Source organism: Prionailurus viverrinus, chromosome C1 (assembly GCF_022837055.1).
Source record: "Prionailurus viverrinus isolate Anna chromosome C1, UM_Priviv_1.0, whole genome shotgun sequence".
NCBI lineage: Eukaryota > Metazoa > Chordata > Mammalia > Carnivora > Felidae > Prionailurus > Prionailurus viverrinus.
In genome coordinates this window covers 143,343,448-143,362,006 of record NC_062568.1, presented here as the reverse complement: position 1 = coordinate 143,362,006, position 18,559 = coordinate 143,343,448, and the positions used below count along the sequence as shown (strand labels likewise).

The window sequence follows — 18,559 nt, the reverse complement described above, 5'->3', positions numbered from 1 at the left end:
AATATGCCTGCATCCCTCTGGCAACGGGTAGCATTCAGGCAGGGAGCATGCTTCCAGAAAGGAAGCAGTAGATGGATTTGGAATTGGAACACATCCTGTTTCTCTCAAAGCCTTTGCATTTCCACTTGGTAGTCATTGAAAATCTCCCATATGTCAGGCACTGTGCTAGGTGCCTTCCATGAATGATTTATTTCTAATCTCTAGAATCCTTCAGGGGCTTATTTCCATTTTACAAGTGAGGACACCGGGGCTCAGGGAAGACAAGTCCTTTACTTTACCAAAGGTCACACAATAAGTTGTGGAGACAGGGTTTGGACAACCGTTTGCTTGACCTGGAAGCTCACGTTCCCATTATGTCGTGTTCCACTGCCGTTCATTTGAGCTGCTGTAGTCATGGCTTAAGAAGAAGGTTTTGTTGTATGTATGAGTTAGATTCATTTCAAATTTTTAAAATGAGGATTGCCAGATGGAGCTTTCTTTTACCGTTGCTAGTGTGAGGTGAACTTCAGTGTGGCTACTGAACAAAGGGAAAATCAAATTGGAGCATGAAACTTGATTTTCTATTTTGTCTTAAATAAAATCCAAATTTCAGCATCTTTCACAGACATACTTGGCTTCTGACAGAAATGCTGAGTTGTAGAAGGAGTTTTTTGCCAGCAAAGATAAAAAAAAAAAAATTCACTTTCAGTTAGTCGAGGAAGTTTTCTTGTTGTGTAGAAATGAAAGCAGTGTCATCTCTTCCTGAGGCCTGTTTAAAACATGTACAAAGTTAAGTATGAGCATTTGCTCATACTTTGTTGTCATTTAACAACAAAGGAAAGTTGGAGAGCAGGAAGGGCTTTGCTGGTTTATACAGCATTCCAAGCGAATCAGTGTTCATCTCCGTCAATCTAAGATAGACTGCGAGCTTTGAAGGAACCTGTGATTCAGATTCCTGTGACCTGACAGAGCCTTCAGAACTGCTACTGTGGTTTCCGCATGTCAAAAGCTCTTCTGCAAACTCTTATGCTTACGGGTTTTACTGAGGGGCAGTCTTTGGGCTTGCTAGCTGCTTAAGGAGAAGAAAATACTTGAGGGTTAGCGTCCATTCCTATGTCCTCATCTAATTTTTCACTCTTGCCCTGTCAACTAACTGCTTTATGCACCATGTTTTTGAATAGTTGTCTCTCACAAATTAATGTGAGATCTTTTTTTTCTAGTAATCGGCAAAATAAAGGTTTTCAGAGTTCAAAAACACCACAGAGCGGTTATAAGTAATTCCTTGTCCTTCTGCTCTGGTTCATGGTAGGTGGTTGACAAATGACATGAGGACCATGGGTCTGTTGAGGAGTAATGACAAGCGATTGTATAACTTATAGCTCAGGAAGCATTTGCGAGAATAGTATCTCATGGAATCCTGTCAGAAACCCCAAATCCCCACGTTGCCAACCAAGGAGACAGAGGAGGAAGGGATTTACCGGTCACAAAGTGAGTGTTTCGTCAGCCCACTAGCCCAGTGCTGTTTCTCCACACACAGAGATGTACAAAGCACATGTTCTTCACAGTCTGGCAAAACACAAGGGAATTTGGAGTTCTAGGGATCAGTGTAGGAAGGAGTCACAGTTTTGTAGAGTTACAGTTATACACCATGTCCCCTTGTCTGTCCATCAGTGGGAGAGGTGGGTACAGACATGTCAGGGCTTACCTAACATGCACACTTGGTCCATCTCTTGGGTCCAGTCCCCTAAGAGCCAGCTCACTTGTCCCCACAATAAAAAGTAACAAAAATAAGGTGGCATTCAGCATCCTTCTCAGTGATCTCTTTCCAAAAGTTCCAAACCATTTTCTGTATTTGGGATCCTCGTGTCTTTGATGGGAAACCTGTTTGTATTTCACCTCCAAGCTTTGTGGTCTCCAGGGCACTCTGGTTGGGTACCTAAAGGGTGTGGGAAGTGGACACCGAGAGAACGGGGGCAGAGCCCTGTCCCTCGCTACCTTATTTGGGATCTTGAGGATCCACTGAGAGGAAGTATGGTAGGACCTGCAACACAAGAGGTTGGTTTTTGGGTTGAGGCAGGATTGTTCTTCTTTTAAAGGACAGGAAAGAAGTTCACCGAAAGTATATCATTTTTCCATTGTCCATTGTTGTGAGTAACAAGATTCCAGAAAACCTAGGATTCTATGGCCCCATTGGTTCATCTATACCACACATATTTACTTGCAAGTGTCAAGCGAAACAGAAAGGAGTTATGGAAAAAACATTGGCTTTGGCTGTAGGCAGATGAGTTCAAATCCTGTTACCTTTGCCTAACTTCTTGATCTTCACACCTTGCTCCTTGTGTTTGCCTGTAAAATTATGATAATCCCTGCCCGTCCTAATTTATAGTTGTTTTAGGAAATTAAGTACACAGAAATTCCGCATAAACTTTAATATATTTTATGAAAGGAAAGTGTCATTATCTTTCAGAAACAATATCTTTGATCCCTACCAAGTATACATACCAAGTCCGCCATCATTTTTTTAAGATGCAACTTTAGCAATGTGGTCTTGACAACCAGATCAGCTATGGATTGCATTTAATCCAAAAATAAAAGTGGAAGATGGAACATAAAAATAGAGGCGTCCATTTTTTCCATTTGGCATAAATAAAAAAATAATGTTTTTAGCTTGGAGACAATCAATACGTCTTTTCTTTTGAACTTTGGATTTGGACTTACATGTTGCTTTCATCCTTTGCTTCCATTGTAGGAAATTGATGGAAAATCCCTGCTATTGATGACAAGAAATGACGTGTTGACAGGACTTCAGTTAAAACTGGGGCCTGCGCTGAAAATCTACGAGTATCATGTTAAACCTCTGCAGACAAAGCATTTAAAGAACCACTCTTCATAGTACAGTCAAGTTGGGGTCTTAGACCTCAAAAAATACATAATGACATAATTTAGTTTCATGTGATGAAACTTTGTAAACAGAATACATACATGTGTATATGTAAAGAATTTCAGTCAAATGAAACGTTATCCTATTGGATAGACTAGGCAATCCATCGGCTGACCTGAATTCAGCCAGGAGGAGCAAGGATAACTTATAGACAGGATGGTTTTCCTGGTGGATCTTGTCAAATTGAGTGATCTTTGACACGATTAGACACCCCTCCCCACCAAAGGGATTTTCTTCACAAATTGCTTTCCCAGAATCCTTGAAAAAGGATTGAATTGAATGATCTTTTGGTTACAGATGTAGGGAGATTAAAAACAAGAACACTTGGGGGAAGGGGAGAAAAGAAAGATTGCTGTCTCCCTTGAATTCCTCTGCTCCTTAGAGCTTGTGTTATTTGGATGGAATTGCCGACACCCTTTTTTATAGAGGGTCCTCCACTTGACCTTATTAAGGTTTCACTGGGATATACTGCGATGTTTGAGACGATCGTGCGTCATGGCCCCTACAGGAGCAGAACCTCTGAAAAAGAGAAACTCTGTTGTGTCTTCGGGATGTCCCTCCATCTTCAGCTTCTTTCATAGGGGTAACGGTATTTTCTGCATAGATTTACTTTCAAATTGGCTCTTTGTTTCCGAAGAAGAAAACATTTTTTCACTTTATGGTTTGTATTTATACGAATTTGTTTCTGAAGGAATTTGCCAAGAGTTATAGATCAAAAAGCCTTGTTACTAGTACAGAGTATTTTTATATATATTCCTTCATGATGGTGTAATATTTTTTTAATTGCTCTGATGCTCTGTTGGATTCTTGGTTTGAGTACTTGTTTTTAAGAACTTGAAAAAGTGGGCTTGCTACATCTCTGTTCAAAGAGACATTGGTTCAAATCTCTGTGTGTCAATGCCTTGTTGAACTGGTGCTTTGTGGTCACAATAAAGCATTGCTTCGGTTTATTCCCAGTGTATGTTTGATCTTTTCTGTTTGGTTGCCTCTTCAGTTGGGATTAAGGATTAAGGTCATTCCTTAAAACCATGGAAAGAAAGTTAAGCCTAAAAAAAAAAAAAAGCAACTTTGGATATATAAAACATTTAGATTTGTTTGTGGGTTTACCTTCTTTATGAACTACATTGTCCAAATAGGCCTTGTTCCTTCTCTTACCCCCATCCAACAACCAATTTTAGGTGTCATTTTAGCCAAAGTTTTTTTTTTTTTTCTGTAGGCCACTGAGGGTCATGATTTTCTGGAAATTTGGATGAAAGCCATGTACTTTCCCTCCAGACCAAAGCTCATATTCCCACATATAAAACTTTGCAGAGTTGATGGACTCCCTGAAGTTCTGTCTTCCCCCTCCTCAAGTTGAGGGCCACTATTTTAGATAGTGTTATAATTCAGTCCCCTGCAAAGATCATTTCTGTAAAGACCAGAAAGTCTGAAGATGAGCGTGAAACAAAAACAAAAACAAAAACACGGGAAGTGGTATAATGGGTGGGGTTCAAAATGCCTTCCAAATTAATTGTTATGGAGTTTATGGAGTGTCTGAAATTTAAATTCTGCTTTGTTTTGCATAAGTGGGAGACGGGGCTGCAAAAGAGACATTTTCCATCCCCACATTCTCACAGTCTACAAAGCATGTAAAACTAAAAGGCAGAACTTAGTTAAGTATTATGAGGAGTGGTAGTGATAAAAAGTGAGAGGTGCACCTGCTGGAGACCCAGGTGGGAAGGAAGGAACATGGGATCCAATAGATAGAAGATGGGATGAAGAACTGAATTAACCTCCCTGCAGGAATTTCCCACAAGTGAAATAGTAATGACGTTTGAACCCTCTCTGCCTCAAAGGGATAGCATGCAAATGTCCCAGCCATGCTTCTGTGTATCCACCTGATACCTTATGTATGCGTCTAGAAAAGATTTGGCTGTGAGTAATAAAACAAAAACTGTCTCATATCGGACAAAGGGCTAGTATCCAAAATCTATAAAGAGCTCACCAAACTCCACACCCGAAAAACAAATAATCTACTGAAGAAATGGGCAGAAGACATCAACAGACAATTTAATAAAGAAGACATCCAGATGGCCAACAGGCACATGAAAAGATGCTCAATGTCGCTTCTCATCAGGGAAATACAAATCAAAACCACATTCAGATACCACCTCACGCCAGTCAGAGTGGCTAAAATGAACAACTCAGGAGACTATAGATGCTGGCGAGGATGTGGAGAAACGGGAACCCTCTTGCACTGTTGGTGGGAATGCAAACTGGTGCAGCTGCTCTGGAAAACAGTGTGGAGGTTCCTCAAAAAATTAAAAATAGATCTACCCTATGACCCAGCAATAGCACTGCTAGGAATTTACCCAAGGGATACAGGAGTGCTGATGCATAGGGGCACTTGTACCCCAATGTTTATAGCAGCACTTTCAATAGTCAAATTATGGAAAGAGCCTAAATTGTCCATCAACTGATGAATGGATAAAGAAATTGTGGTTTATATACACAATGGAATACTACATGGCAATGAGAAAGAATGAAATTTGGCCTTTTGTAGGGACGTGGATGGAACTGGAGAGTGTTATGCTAAGTGAAATAAGTCATACAGGGAAAGACAGATACCATATGTTTTCACTCTTATGTGGATCCTGAGCAACTTAACAGAAGACCATGGGGGAGGGGAAGGAAAAAAAAAAGAGGTTAGAGAAGGAGGAAGCCAAAACATAAGAGACTCTTAAAAACTGAGAACAAACTGAGGGTTGATGGGGGGTGGGAGGGAGGGAAGGGTGGATGATGGGTATTGAGGAGAGTACCTGTTGGGATGAGCACTGGGTGTTGTATGGAAACCAATTTGACATTAAATTTCATATTTAAATAAATAAATAAATAAAATTATACCAATGGGGGAAAAAAACTGTCTCCCCACTCTCACCCCCACATTGCCAGGTAATGTAAACAAGACAGAAGGTTGTGTCTTCTCTTCATTTAAATGTACAGCCAGGGGGACCAGAGATGATACAGCCCTCTATGATGTCAGACATTCTTCCTACCTTTTTGTTCCATCATGCATGCTGTTTATTCCCAGAATCCTTTCATGGCCCAAGATGGCTGCTTCAGCTCCCCCCATCACCACTTGACTTCCAACCAGCAGGAAGAAGAAAAGGGAAAGGAAGACACCTTCTCCCTTTAAGGAACTTCCAAGAAATTGTACATATTACTTCCTCTTCCATCTTGCTGTCCAAAATTCAGCCACAGTGTCATACCTAAGCTGGAAGAGAGGCTTGAGATACTCTTAGAGCCCATGGGCCCAACTAAAACTCAAAAGTGCCATTATCCTACCACTATGGGAAAAGGAATATTAAAGGACAATGTCCTATCACCACTGTCAGCTGGCAGTTGAATACTTTGAGCAAATGAAAGTATGTCTTTAGTTGTATTTTTCTCTAGATTTGAACTTGGGATTACACTCCATGCAGTCTTTGGATGCTCTTATCACAGTCGCCTTGTTCACTAACCCCAACCTAACTCAACTAAGCTTTCGACCTGGACTGCTCTATAAATGCTTGTCATGAAGAAAAAAAAAAAAAGGGAAAGGAAAATATCTTAATTGAAAAGCAAACTGAAAAGAATCAATTCATTTCTTAGCCCTCTGTTGACAGCTTTCAGGCAAAATTGGGAAATTAGTCTGCCTCTCTTACACCCAGAATAAAGGCCTACAACGGGCTGGCCTAAGTGCCTTGGCAATAACTGAGGGTGCTTTCTCCCCACCCCCCGATTCACGGAAAGGAAGTGTTATCAAAACAAGGCCATAGGGAGAGGCTGGAAGTACTTGAAATTCAGCAGGTAGGCAGCCTTTGTCTCCAAACAGCTGTAAAACCAGAAACGGCTGATTCCTTTCCGATCACACCAGATTTCTGTTAATGTGATCCAGGTCTGCAGCTAGGAGCAAACACACACACACACACACACACACACACACACGTGGGGAAGCACTTCATGAGCGTAAATGGGAATGAGAGTGCCTTGATGCCAATATGTTTTATGTGAGAATTGTTTGATGTGGAATTTGATTATTCTCAACCAGAGGGGCAGACAGGATATCAGAATCATGAAGGATTTAAAAAAAATAATAATTGCCACTCCACCTCTCCTCCCCACCCCGCATTTGAGCCTCCGGTTCAGACTCTACAAAGGACTATAATGAATTGATTTAAAGGCAAGGTCACAAACTGGTCTCTTTTCAGTGGAATCTAAGCTGACATGTTGTCCTTTGGCTAGTGCAGTATGTTTGTGTTCTTACAACTACATCTGCAGTCTTCTAGGTGAGCCTGAAAACTCTAATTTATTACAATCTTTTTAATTCCCTAATACCTTGCAGCCAGCAACTGCACACTTTTACATTGTCATTACAAGGTATATGAAATTTAGACCCCTGATGTAAAGCAAAGAACACACAGAGAGCCTCCTCAGAGTAAATTAATTCAGGAACTAGAGCTTATAAGTAGATTTGGTTGAAAAGAAAACAAGGTGGCACACACTGAGCTGGAATGTGCAGCAGCTTTGAGCGTCATTTTTGATACTTAATGGACATGGTGACTATTGAATAATCTTCATATTCAGAGACCAGTTGGTGGCAGTCTCCTCGTTCTATCCTCAGTAAGTACCCTATGAGAACATGGATTTTGTCTCTCTAAGCTTAGCATACACGGTCAGGGGCACATGCTGTCCTTGTGTTGCATTAGAGAAATAGATCTTTGAAGGAATTTAATTTGGAAAAGTCTAATGACCCTCAGTTGCCCAACCACTCCTATATTTGGAAGCCAAATGCAAAGAGTACTTACTGGTGGTGACCCATCTGCCTTTGACGGTCATTGCAAATGGGATCTGCAGGGGTCAGGCCTGGGCACAGAGCCATTAAGTGTTTTTTGTAATGACTTGGAAGATGAAGTTAAATGTTCAAAGAGCAGACTGCTGTAGGACAGATATGCTTCTTATGAGAAAACTTGTTAATTCTGCTTCTGAACCAGGAACAGAAGCCACAGGAAGGAAAGAGAGAGCAATGGGTACAGTAATGAGCAGCTCGTTAGCTTCATGCTGTAGCTCCATAGGCAATTAAGTGGTTTGGGTACCATTGCTGGCCAGTGGTGGCCGTTCTACATAGAGAGAAAGAGAGTAAAACGATCACATCTCATTCTTTGGTGACTGCGGCCGTGTTGTATCTTTTCGAACCTCAAGAAAAGAGTTGCATCTTGCCTAGCCCTGGGGCAGAATAATGGAGGACCCTGTGAATAAAAGCAAGAGAAGTCTTTGACTACCCACCAGAACATAGCTAGGTTGATGTCTCTTTACCGCAGTTGTGCAGGGTTTTCCTGTCCACCATTATCTTCAGGGAGAAATCCGGAAAGCTGGAGGTGCCAGGCAATCTCCAAATGGAAAATGTGCCGGACTTCCACAGAAGAGGTGCCTGGGCAGAGCTACTACCTTTATCATAGCAGAGGTGGGAAAGAGGTCAGTGAATTAAGGTGTAAATAATACTGATGCCCTTGGTAGCTGTGGAGCAGGCCATGGCCTGGGGAAGCCAGACCTATAAACAACAAAATAAGGGAACGTATGCCACAAGATAGAATATGCTATCATCTAAGCATCTGAGATCACAGAGCTTAGAGGCCTTAAGTTTCCAGAAGAGTCAGGTAAAGCAGCAAGGACAGACCTTCCACAAGATTCTCCAGCTCTGTCATCTGTGGGGCAGAGACATCTACAGCAACGTTGCAAGTCAGACGTCTTCTTTCTAAATTAAACACAGCAGACTCATTTGGTAAATTGTGCTTCATTTCCTTTTTCAGTGGGTCACACTCTTACTTTTCTGTGCCAGGAAATACACAACTTGAAAATAAGACTATAAAACTCACAATTACAAACATTTTGAAGGACGCTCAGGAAAACTCTTCAAGCAACCAGCAGTTCCTGTTTTTAAGACTTTGTGTTTGGCACTACGTGTTAACTACACTGGAATTAAAATATAAATAAGTAAATAAATAAAGAGGCAAACAAACAAATAAATTCGTGTTTGGGACTGTGTTCCTCTCCTGTGCCGCAACCCAATGACACGGGTTGATCTACACCATGCCGCAGTGGGTGGGAGGACTGAGGCTGCTCCTATAGACCTGAGCTTGAGGCCAGCCCCACCATTTACTTGAAAGGGGAACTTGGGCAGTTATACGGCTCCCCTCAGCCTCAGGTACTTCACCTGTTCTCTACTGCAGCTACAGACACAGAGCAAAGCAACACTAGGTCAGCACTGTCCAATAAATATATAATGTGAGCCACATGTGTGACTTAAAATTTTCTAGCGGTCACATTTTTTAATGAAATTTTCTAGTGGTCACACAAGGGAGCAGGAAAATCATCTAACATATCCAAAATATTACTGTTTCCATGCACAATACCAAAATTATTGACATACTTTACAATCTTTTAAAAATACATTTATGGGGTGCCTCGGTGGCTCAGTTGGTTGAGCGTCTGACTCTTGGTTTTGGCTCAGGTCCTGATCTCAAGGTATATAAGTCGGAGCCCCATGTCCGGCTCCGCGCTGACAGTGCGGAGCCTGCTTGGGATTCTCTCTCTCTCTCTCTCTCTCTCTCTCTCTCTGCTGTTCCCTCACTCTCTCTCTCTCTCTCTCTCTCTCAAAATAAATAAATAAACTTAAAAAAAAAGGAATGCCCTTTCAAGTGGATGCATAACTTAAAAAAAATAAAAATAAAGAACAAAATAATAAAACACATCTTCAAAAGCCACTGCACATTTCATACTTACAGCACGTCGCCATTGGGACAGAACAGCTCACATATACCATTTAGGGCTGGTTTCGGTTGAAAATCTAAATAACAATGACTTAGACAAATAAGATTTCCCTACTGTATATATGAGGTCTGAAGGTAAGCAGAGCAGGGTCAGGCAGCCACCCCGCAGTCATTGGGTCTCAGTCTTCTCCTAGTGTGTTCCTCCACCATCTTCAATACATAGCTTCCTATGTGGTCCAAGATGGCTGCTTAAGCATCGTTTATCACAACTGTATTCCAGCCAAGAAGGAAAGAAGGGTACCTGTTTTGAGAAGTTGCATCCAGCACTAATACTCATATCTCTGTAACAAGAACTTCAATCATTTGGCCATACTTAGCTATAGGGGAGATTGGGAACTGTAGTGTTTATTTCAGATAGCCAAGTATTCAGCTACACAAAGACAGGAGGATGGATGCTGTGGGGAAAGTAGCAACCCTTCCATAATACCAGTCTCATAAGACTGATGGAGAATTGAATAAGAGTACATAGTACAGATATTAGTATAACAGGAAAATTACATTAAAGTATGATTTTATTACTATGCTCTCACTCCATATCAAGCCCAGAAGAGTCACAGAATTAGCAAACATATGCTCAGTCCAAATACTGTTCATTTGATACATTCTAATGCTGCTAAAAGATAAAACAATTACTTTCTTAGGTCCTTGGATTTGGGGTGGTTTTAGATACTTTATCTTCATAAGGGCACATAAAAGGAAAAAAAAACTTGCATTATTTAAGCTCCATGAAAAATTGTTATGCTGAGTTAAGGGAAATGTGCTGAGCAAAATGCATATAAGTTTTTATTGGTCCCCAAAGACCTAAGTTAGTTGAGGCATTTGGTGAATTCTAAATACATCTCATCCCTAATTCAAAATGAACATTCAATGACATTCAAAATGGTTTTGTGAGACTAATGAAAGGGAGCCCTCTGATACGTCTGTGATTTTTTTTTTTAATTTTTTTTTCAACTTTTATTTATTTTTGGGACAGAGAGAGACAGAGCATGAACAGGGGAGGGGCAGAGAGAGAGGGAGACACAGAATCAGAAACAGGCTCCAGGCTCTGAGCCATCAGCCCAGAGCCCGACGCGGGGCTCGAACTCAGGGACTGCGAGATCATGACCTGGCTGAAGTCAGACGCTTAGCCGACTGCGCCACCCAGGCACCCCGATACGTCTGTGATTTTAATGAAGATGTGTGTGGGTCAAAAACAAACATCAACAAAATTTTAAAGATAAAATTTTAAAAATCTAAGTAGATCTGCATTCATTAATTTGAGGCAATTAGGTTGACATCAGTCTGTTTAATTATCTATTCAGGCAGATTTCCTAATTAATTTTTAATGCTAAGGTGACTTCTCCTAGCTACCCTAATGTCTGTAGGTTATTCATCAACCTTCTGTATGGTGTGCACGCAGAATGCGGAGTAAGTTAACATTAGCCTAATTTACACAGAGTTAAAAAGGAAAACTTTGAAGCTATGGATCCACATTGGAGGAGGAAAGGGACCCTGGACTACGGGTTAGCAGATCTGGGTTCTGATCTGTTGCTGACTTTTCTGTAAAACCCTGTACCAGTCTCTTAACTTCTGTTGGTTCAATTGCCTCCTATGTAAAATAAACAAATCCAACCAGAAGTTTATTTCAGCATTCAATTTCTATGATTTTCTAAGAATCAAATAATTTGAGTTACATGTGTCACCGCTCCCTCCACCATTCAAGTAAAACTCACAACACTGTCATGTCCTACAATGTCTTTTCCCCTATATATCTGGGGTCCTTCTCTTTTATCCTAAACACACTGTTTTCCCTTTCTCATACAAGGGAATCAGTGTGCCTTCCTTCCAAGTTTATTTGAATATATTCCTTATGTGTAAATTTCCAGTGGAATCTTTTACACTTTAAGGATTGAGTGTAAATGACCTCTTTGGCAGATATTGAGGTCCCTGTAGAGGCATGAATGAGCACTTTGCTGGGAAGAAGGTCCATAGCCACTCTTTCTCAATGGGATATCCATAGAATCTAAAAACCTTAAGAATTCCTGAAAAAGAGCCCAGGCAAATGGAAGAACAAAAGGCAGCCGCACTCTGACAGAAATGGGAACAAAGACTATGAAAAATTCAAAGAGAAAAAGTTTCCATTATTTGGAAGCAGGAAGAACCCAGTGAGTTAGAAGGCTTGAAATCCATGACTTTAGAAAGAAGCTCTGGTTTCCTCCAAAATGCAGCTAAGGAAGCAGAAGTTAAACAAAGGTTTTGCAAAGGAGACTCCAAAAGGCAAAGTCCATCCAGTCCCTAGTCTGGAGGGGAAAAAAAAAAATCAATGCTCTTTCTGAACCGAGGCCTAGGAGGTTAGAAAGAAGTTCAGATTTCTGTAGTTAAATCTTTGCACATGGTTGAAAAAGCTAAATTCTGTTTCAATAACAAACAAGTAAAAACACTGTTTCCAAAGAGTGATTTCTATTGTATTGAGAACAAAGGGAGAAAAAGCAGGTTACTAAAGGGGAAGAAAGGTGTGAACTTAAGTCTGACTAAAAAGGAAAAGGAATGGAATGCATTTTCTGAGGCTGTTTCAATGAAAGTTCTGAGATGAAATTTAGAGGATTTCGACTAAGTCTTAGAATTTTGGCTGCTGAAACCACAAGCCCCAGATGACAGCTGCTCTGTTGGGTGCCAGGCAAACTGCCTCCAGGCAGCAAATGGGCTGGAGTCACCTGCTTTATTCCCCCAGGAAAGTACTTGAGATGGGGCCGGGGTAAGGATGGGGGGAAGGGAAGAGAAAGCACTGTAGAGCAAGTGGGTTCCCAGTAAACTGGAACAGAGAGCCTGTAGCCTTCTATAACAAAATTACAAAATGTTTTGATACAAATTACCTGGCCGGTGTTTGTAGTTCAGGCTGGCCTGCTCCTCTGCCAGCACTGACAAAACCGGGTGAAACCCAAAGCCTGTTTTTCAGCATAATTTACAATTTTAAGCACAAGAAAACATTCTTCACAAAATAGGATTCTGGCCCTTGAAAATTTCAGACTCCAGGCTCTCCTGCCTGGGAAATAACACCTGGGATACAACATCCAATAGCTCATTTGCAATCGACTCAGGAGAAGCACAATGCATGTATGTTCAAAACGGGCCACAACGTCTAAGGATTCTGCTCTAACATCAATTTCTTCTCTGAAGCAAATACAATGTTTCTAAAACTTTCCTGACCAAGATAATAGCTAGTAAGAAGGGCCTACGTTTTTTGTTCTTGTTGTTTGTTTGTTTGTTTGTTTTTAGAAAAAATCATGTTAAATTCTAAATTCCTCTTTAAACAGGATTATCAAATCATCAGAGGAATAAAATGTACTAAGCAATTTGGCCACCCAAGTGACATGATATAGAAGCCCATTTTGTAACATGAGTATTCAGTGTGGCACAAAACTTTCCTTATCATATTGTTTCATCCTGCTTATCTCGTGTTCTTTCCCAGCAGGCACTAGCTTGTGTGGGGTTTCCAGCATTTTCTAGGGCTTGCTGCTCTCCGGCCTCCCATCTCTCACCTCACTCATAAAGTCCAAAGAAGATTTTCTACTTGGGTCTAATAACACACGAAAAGAAGACAAGATATTTCATTTAACAAACACATACAGAAATTTCTTTTTTAAAAAAATATTTATTTATTTTGAGAGAGAGAGAGAGAGTGCATAGGAGGGGCAAAGAGAAAGGGAGAGAATCCCAAGCAGGCTCCATGCTCTCAGCACAGAGCCATCTCACAAACCGTGAGATCATGACCTGAGCTTTCAACCAACTGAACCACCCAGGTGCCCCGTACAGAATTTTCTGTGTGTCAGCCATAAACATTATCACAGCACTTTACAAACATTAACCCATTTGATGCTTGAAATACTTCTGAGTTAGATTCTATTTCACCTCTATTTTACAGATGACGATACTTATCATATAGCTAGAAAGAAGTAGATCCAGGATTTAAGTGAGTTTGTGAAATTAAACACTATACCATGCTAGCTTATGTAGTATTACAAAGGGGAATGAAGCAGAATTATCAAATAATACTAAGTACTTATATGTAAGCATTTATAAAAATGGAGATTTAAAAAAGTTAATAAGTGTAGATTTTTTAAATGGAAGAAGGTTCCATGTTCATGTGGACAGGTTTTCATCATGGGTTTCTAAAATTACAGTTTAATTATAGTTTATGAAGCTCTATGGTATATGATATATACCATATATGTATATTATATATAGTATATATATATAACATATATATATAGTGTTACTCAACTGATATAAAGATAATCACCAGTCAAGTCTGTATATATCTTTAAATCATCAATTATATTTATTTCTCTGATTATAAAAGTAATAAATGTTCAGATATGGAAGATTCAGAAAAGCACATGGCAAAAAATAAAAATCACTCCTAATCCCACAATCTAGAAATCATCACTGATATTTGTATAGAGTGTCGTCTTCTTTCTATATGTATATTCATTGATTGATATATTGACTCAGCACTTATTAGATGGGTTCTTTGTGCCAAAGTGAGACCTTATTCAAAGAAAAATAAGTTATACTTTTTTTCAGTGTGTACTATATATTCTCTAAGAGTTGTAAAAGTCATAAAACCAATACATTAAGATTATAAAAGTATTTTTAGAGTATAAATAAATTCCCAGTGATACATATGCTAGAGCATTCTTAGAAATCCAAATATTCAGTCCAATTGAAGTCACAATGGTGAAAGTTTTCAAAAGATGATTTTGTCGTTATATTTTCTGCAGTACCCAAAAGCAGTTTTTGCATCAGTAGGATGAAAACAGTGCTTACTTTTGAACTTGTGCACAAAGTAATTGATATGACACATCCATTAATTCATGATTATTTTCTTAGTGAATTGGTTCTAAAGCGTCTCCAAGATAGGAAGGCACAAGACAACTAAAAAGAAATCTTGATTTATGACTGTTCTAATACCGTGTAGCATTTGTAAAGTAAACTGCATCCATAAAGCATGTTATAATTACTAATCACAAAACACCTTGCTGAGCTAGGAGCAGAAGAATTCTTTCATACAGGAGGAAAATTAACACTATAAATCAACATACTAGTTTGAAAATTTGCATGGTTACATGCTATGATTTCCAGCATCACAAGAGGCTGAAGGAAATCCTCAATTGAGAGTAGGCTCCTGGAGATGGTAGCTACTTTGTCACAGCTTCGAAGTCAGCTTCCTCTTGACGGTTCCAGTAATTCTGCCGTAGGGATTGTCTAATGGTAGCAAGACCTGTAGAAAAACCACATGGCAACTTCAGAAGCATTAAAATAGACCTCTCCTGTTTTCTATGAATCAATATTAAATCAAAACCAAAAACAACAACTCACTAAATAGGAAAAACGTATATGCACTAAAGTCAAGTTATTTGAAGCAGGGTAGTGCTTTATTTTTCTGGCAATAGTGGAGGGATGAGTTGATTGTCCAGAAAATTTAAGAGTGTTTGAAAGATTTTAATCACTGGGATATAAATGTTTCTCAAATGCATTATCTATCTCTGCTTTTTAAACAGAATGTGGTGAACATAATTTGGCCTTTGCTTGAGAATTCACTTTGAACACCTATCAATGTCCAATGCGATCATACCACGCCTTCAGGAACATCTGAGGTCCTCAGGGCTGTTAGCCCAATACTAAGTGGTTTCAGACAGCTGTAAATTTAGAGATGTTCTGTCTTCCCACCCTGTCATTTGTCACTTCTCTGCTGTTGTCAGTGCGTCCTGACTCCCTGCTTCTCATGTGTTGCCCTCACTCTGTACACGCCTGCTGGCTGAGGGCCTGAGAGCAGCTCCCACCCCCCAACCCCAAAGCACAGACACAGAGTCAGGACAACTTGTGTGGCTTCTCAGGTGCCTTCACGCGGACCCCTGGCCCCAAGGATCTGGGCCTTCCCGTCTTGGGGCCCCCACGCAGGCTTCGGGTGGGAGCTGAGGAAGCTGCAAGTCTGACTTCTTGGATATAGGGACACACCTGGCAAGCCCTGCGACACATCTTTGAGCTGGGATCAGTGCAGGTCACAGGTGTTTGGGGGCCCTGAGGAGACCTCGTTTCTTTGCTGGTTCCTCAGCTGAGCACTGCTCCAGTCATGACCTTGACCCTGTTCTGTTTGGGGCCCATTTGTTTTACCTTTGGTCGACATGGCCAAGATTACTTTCAGGTCCCTCTCTTGCCCTTTAGACGGTAATTATTTTAAAGGGCGTTAATTCTAATTAATGGTATTCTGGTAATCGACATCCTTTCCTTCCAGTGACATAAACGATGCTGCCTCCCTGTTCAGTTGAATGAACAGTACCTGGGATCAATGTTGCTCTCGTCTGTGACTCACAGTTCTCTGGAAGCTATCCCAGGTGCCTAAGCCTTTGTTTCCCAGTGCTGTTCCCCAGCCTCCACCTACAGCTGTGGTAGCACAGCCTGATGGAGCCCATTAACATAATTTGCAGGACAGAAACAGGAATAGAGAAATCCTACCATTCTGAAAATGGCTCAAGAGGGGAAAGACAGTTCCAATCTCCCAGGACACACTACTTCAGGCTGTCTAGTCAGACACACTTGGTTTAACCTTCTGCCATGGCTTAAAACAAGTCAGGGTGTTTTTGCAAAACAAGGTTTCCTTTCAAAAAGTGCATTTCCTCGTCTTTCTTTCTTTTTCTCCTTCCTTCCTTCCCTCCCTCTTTCTTTCTTTCTTTCTTTCTTCCTTTCTTTCTGTTTATTTATTTTTGAAAGAGAGAGCATGCGAGTGAGGTAGGGGCAGAGAAGGAATCCCAAGCAGGCTCCATGCCATCAGTGCAGAGCTTCACAAACCATGGGATCGTGACCTGAGACAAAATCAAGGGTCAGATGTGTAACGACTGAGCCACCCAGGCACCCCCTCATCTTGCTTTCTATAATTACAGTTGGAAACAGTCTTTCTTCCTTTCTGTTTACATTTTCTGTTTATATGCTACCTAAATTGACTACTTAGTCAAAAGTTAAAGATGATGAAAGAAAAGGGAAATAGAATCTTTTTTTTCTCTTTATTGCCTCATGATGGAAGAATAACAAAGCTGTGACCCTGTGCGGCACTTTCGAAGTACATCTCCGAGCTGTCTCCTCTGGCACACTCTGTTCTTTCTTTGTCTTTTAATCTCTCTAGCTTCCAACCCTCCTCCATAATCATTCATCCACCTCTAAGGCATTCCAGCCCCAGGTTTTGAAAGGCCCAGAATCTAAGAGGACTCTAATCAGTGGCAACTATAAATATTCCAAAAGCAACAGCTGTTAAGAGTTTGGGTTGGTGATATTATCATCCCAATTTTATAAAGACAGGTAAGGGTGCAGGGGTAGGAGGGTAGACGTTCTTTAAATAGTCTTAAAGTTCTCTTACCTCTTCTTTGTTGATCAATCCCATTTTGGACATGTCAATATTAAAGTAGTGAATGTTTGGCAGGCTGATTTCCATATCTTCTATCTGGAATCCAAAGGAATATGGATCACATTGGGCAACTGTGAATCTATCTCTCTGTCACTCCTCCCCAGTAACCCAACTGCCCGTGAGTCCATTACTCAAGTTCCACCTCCGTCTCTGAGACACTTTCTGATGTTCCTCTACTGCGTGACACAGTTGTCTCCTGCTAGTCCCATCATTAGATGGTGGACGCATTCTTTCCCCCTCCAAGTACAAAATCGGTTTTCAGAAAAGTAAGCGTTCCTTGGGTCAGAAAACAGTGAGAACTTCAGGATATTAACTGGCCTCCTGGTGGTGGCCAGTCAACCTCCTAAATTCTTCCTCAGTCTGTTTCCTCCTCTCTAGCCTATCCTGAACATTTACAGACCCTGGGGTAAGAGTACAATTGTAGGCCCACATGCCAGATGTTTAAGGTTATGAATCAGGCAAGCAACATTTTGGTTTTTTTGCAGGGAGGGAGGAGAGGGAGAGGGAGAGGATCCCAAGCGGGCTCTGCACTGTTCGTGCAGAGCTCTATGTGGGGCTCAAACTCATGAACCATGAGATCATGACCTAAGCCACAACCAGGAGTCTGGCCTTTAACCAACTGAGCCACCCAAATGCCCCCAAGCAAGAAATTTTTAAGTGAAATATGTTCTATCCTTTTTACTTGACAAATATACCTTCATAACAGCCTGGAAAGCCAGAACCTAATTGAAATTTCTCTGACTGCTTGCAATGCAGGATGTTGTAGTGTGGGAAGAGCCAGACCCCAGCCCCTGGCCCATCCCTTCCTCTCTTTTGGCCTCATGTGGACATGCTAGCTTGAGTGTTTGTAAGCAGTTTCCACCCTTTTGCCCACTCGCAGGCCCAAGGGTATACACACTGATGGCACGATCTGCCTCCGGAGGGTGGATCTGGGGAAGAGGTTTGCACAGGTTCTAAAAGTGGTCTCAGGGTTCTTTGGGCAGTTAATTCTGGGGTGCAGGTATCCAGAGAAACTGTAAAGGGATGTGTGCCCCTGTGAAGGATTTGTTGCCTTGGCCCCACTGACTCTTCATCCAGTGGAGAAAGGACAGCCAGAAAACATCCTGGAAAGTTCCACGTCATGGCAGGATCCCTCTTGCCCATGTCTAAGACTGGTACTCTTTTTCTCCACCCATCATGGCTTTACTTACTTCAGACCCTCTTTGCCAGATTTCTGCCTCCCAATACCCTCCCTGCAGGTCTCCTCATCTGTGGTCTGCTGTCCTTTTAATTTACCACCCTTCTTTTAAAGTGATCTTTCTAGAGTGCAAATTCGGTAGTGCTACACCTTGGTTAAACCCCTCCGTGGCTCCT

At 41.1% G+C, this 18,559-nt stretch overlaps 3 protein-coding genes across 4 annotated transcripts in view; 2 read left to right on the top strand and 1 right to left on the bottom strand.

Annotated features, from left to right (window-relative positions):
- SAMD13 (sterile alpha motif domain containing 13) overlaps positions 1 to 3,870 on the top strand; it is a 42,510-nt gene extending 38,640 nt beyond the window's left edge. The window contains exon 5 of the mRNA XM_047868875.1: positions 2,729 to 3,870. Within this exon, the coding sequence (XP_047724831.1) occupies positions 2,729 to 2,872 (144 nt within the window). The 3' untranslated portion in view covers positions 2,873 to 3,870. The remainder of the gene's footprint in view (positions 1 to 2,728) is intronic.
- Positions 1 to 18,559, top strand: part of DNASE2B (deoxyribonuclease 2 beta) — a 95,070-nt gene that overhangs the window by 33,145 nt on the left and 43,366 nt on the right. The window lies entirely within an intron of this gene.
- LOC125173919 (uricase) overlaps positions 14,863 to 18,559 on the bottom strand; it is a 30,434-nt gene continuing 26,737 nt past the window's right edge. Inside the window, exons 7-8 of the mRNA XM_047873579.1 lie at positions 17,159 to 17,242; positions 14,863 to 15,028 (exon numbers count right to left, since the gene is read on the bottom strand). Of these exons, the coding sequence (XP_047729535.1) occupies positions 14,954 to 15,028; positions 17,159 to 17,242 (159 nt within the window). The 3' untranslated portion in view covers positions 14,863 to 14,953. The remainder of the gene's footprint in view (positions 15,029 to 17,158; positions 17,243 to 18,559) is intronic.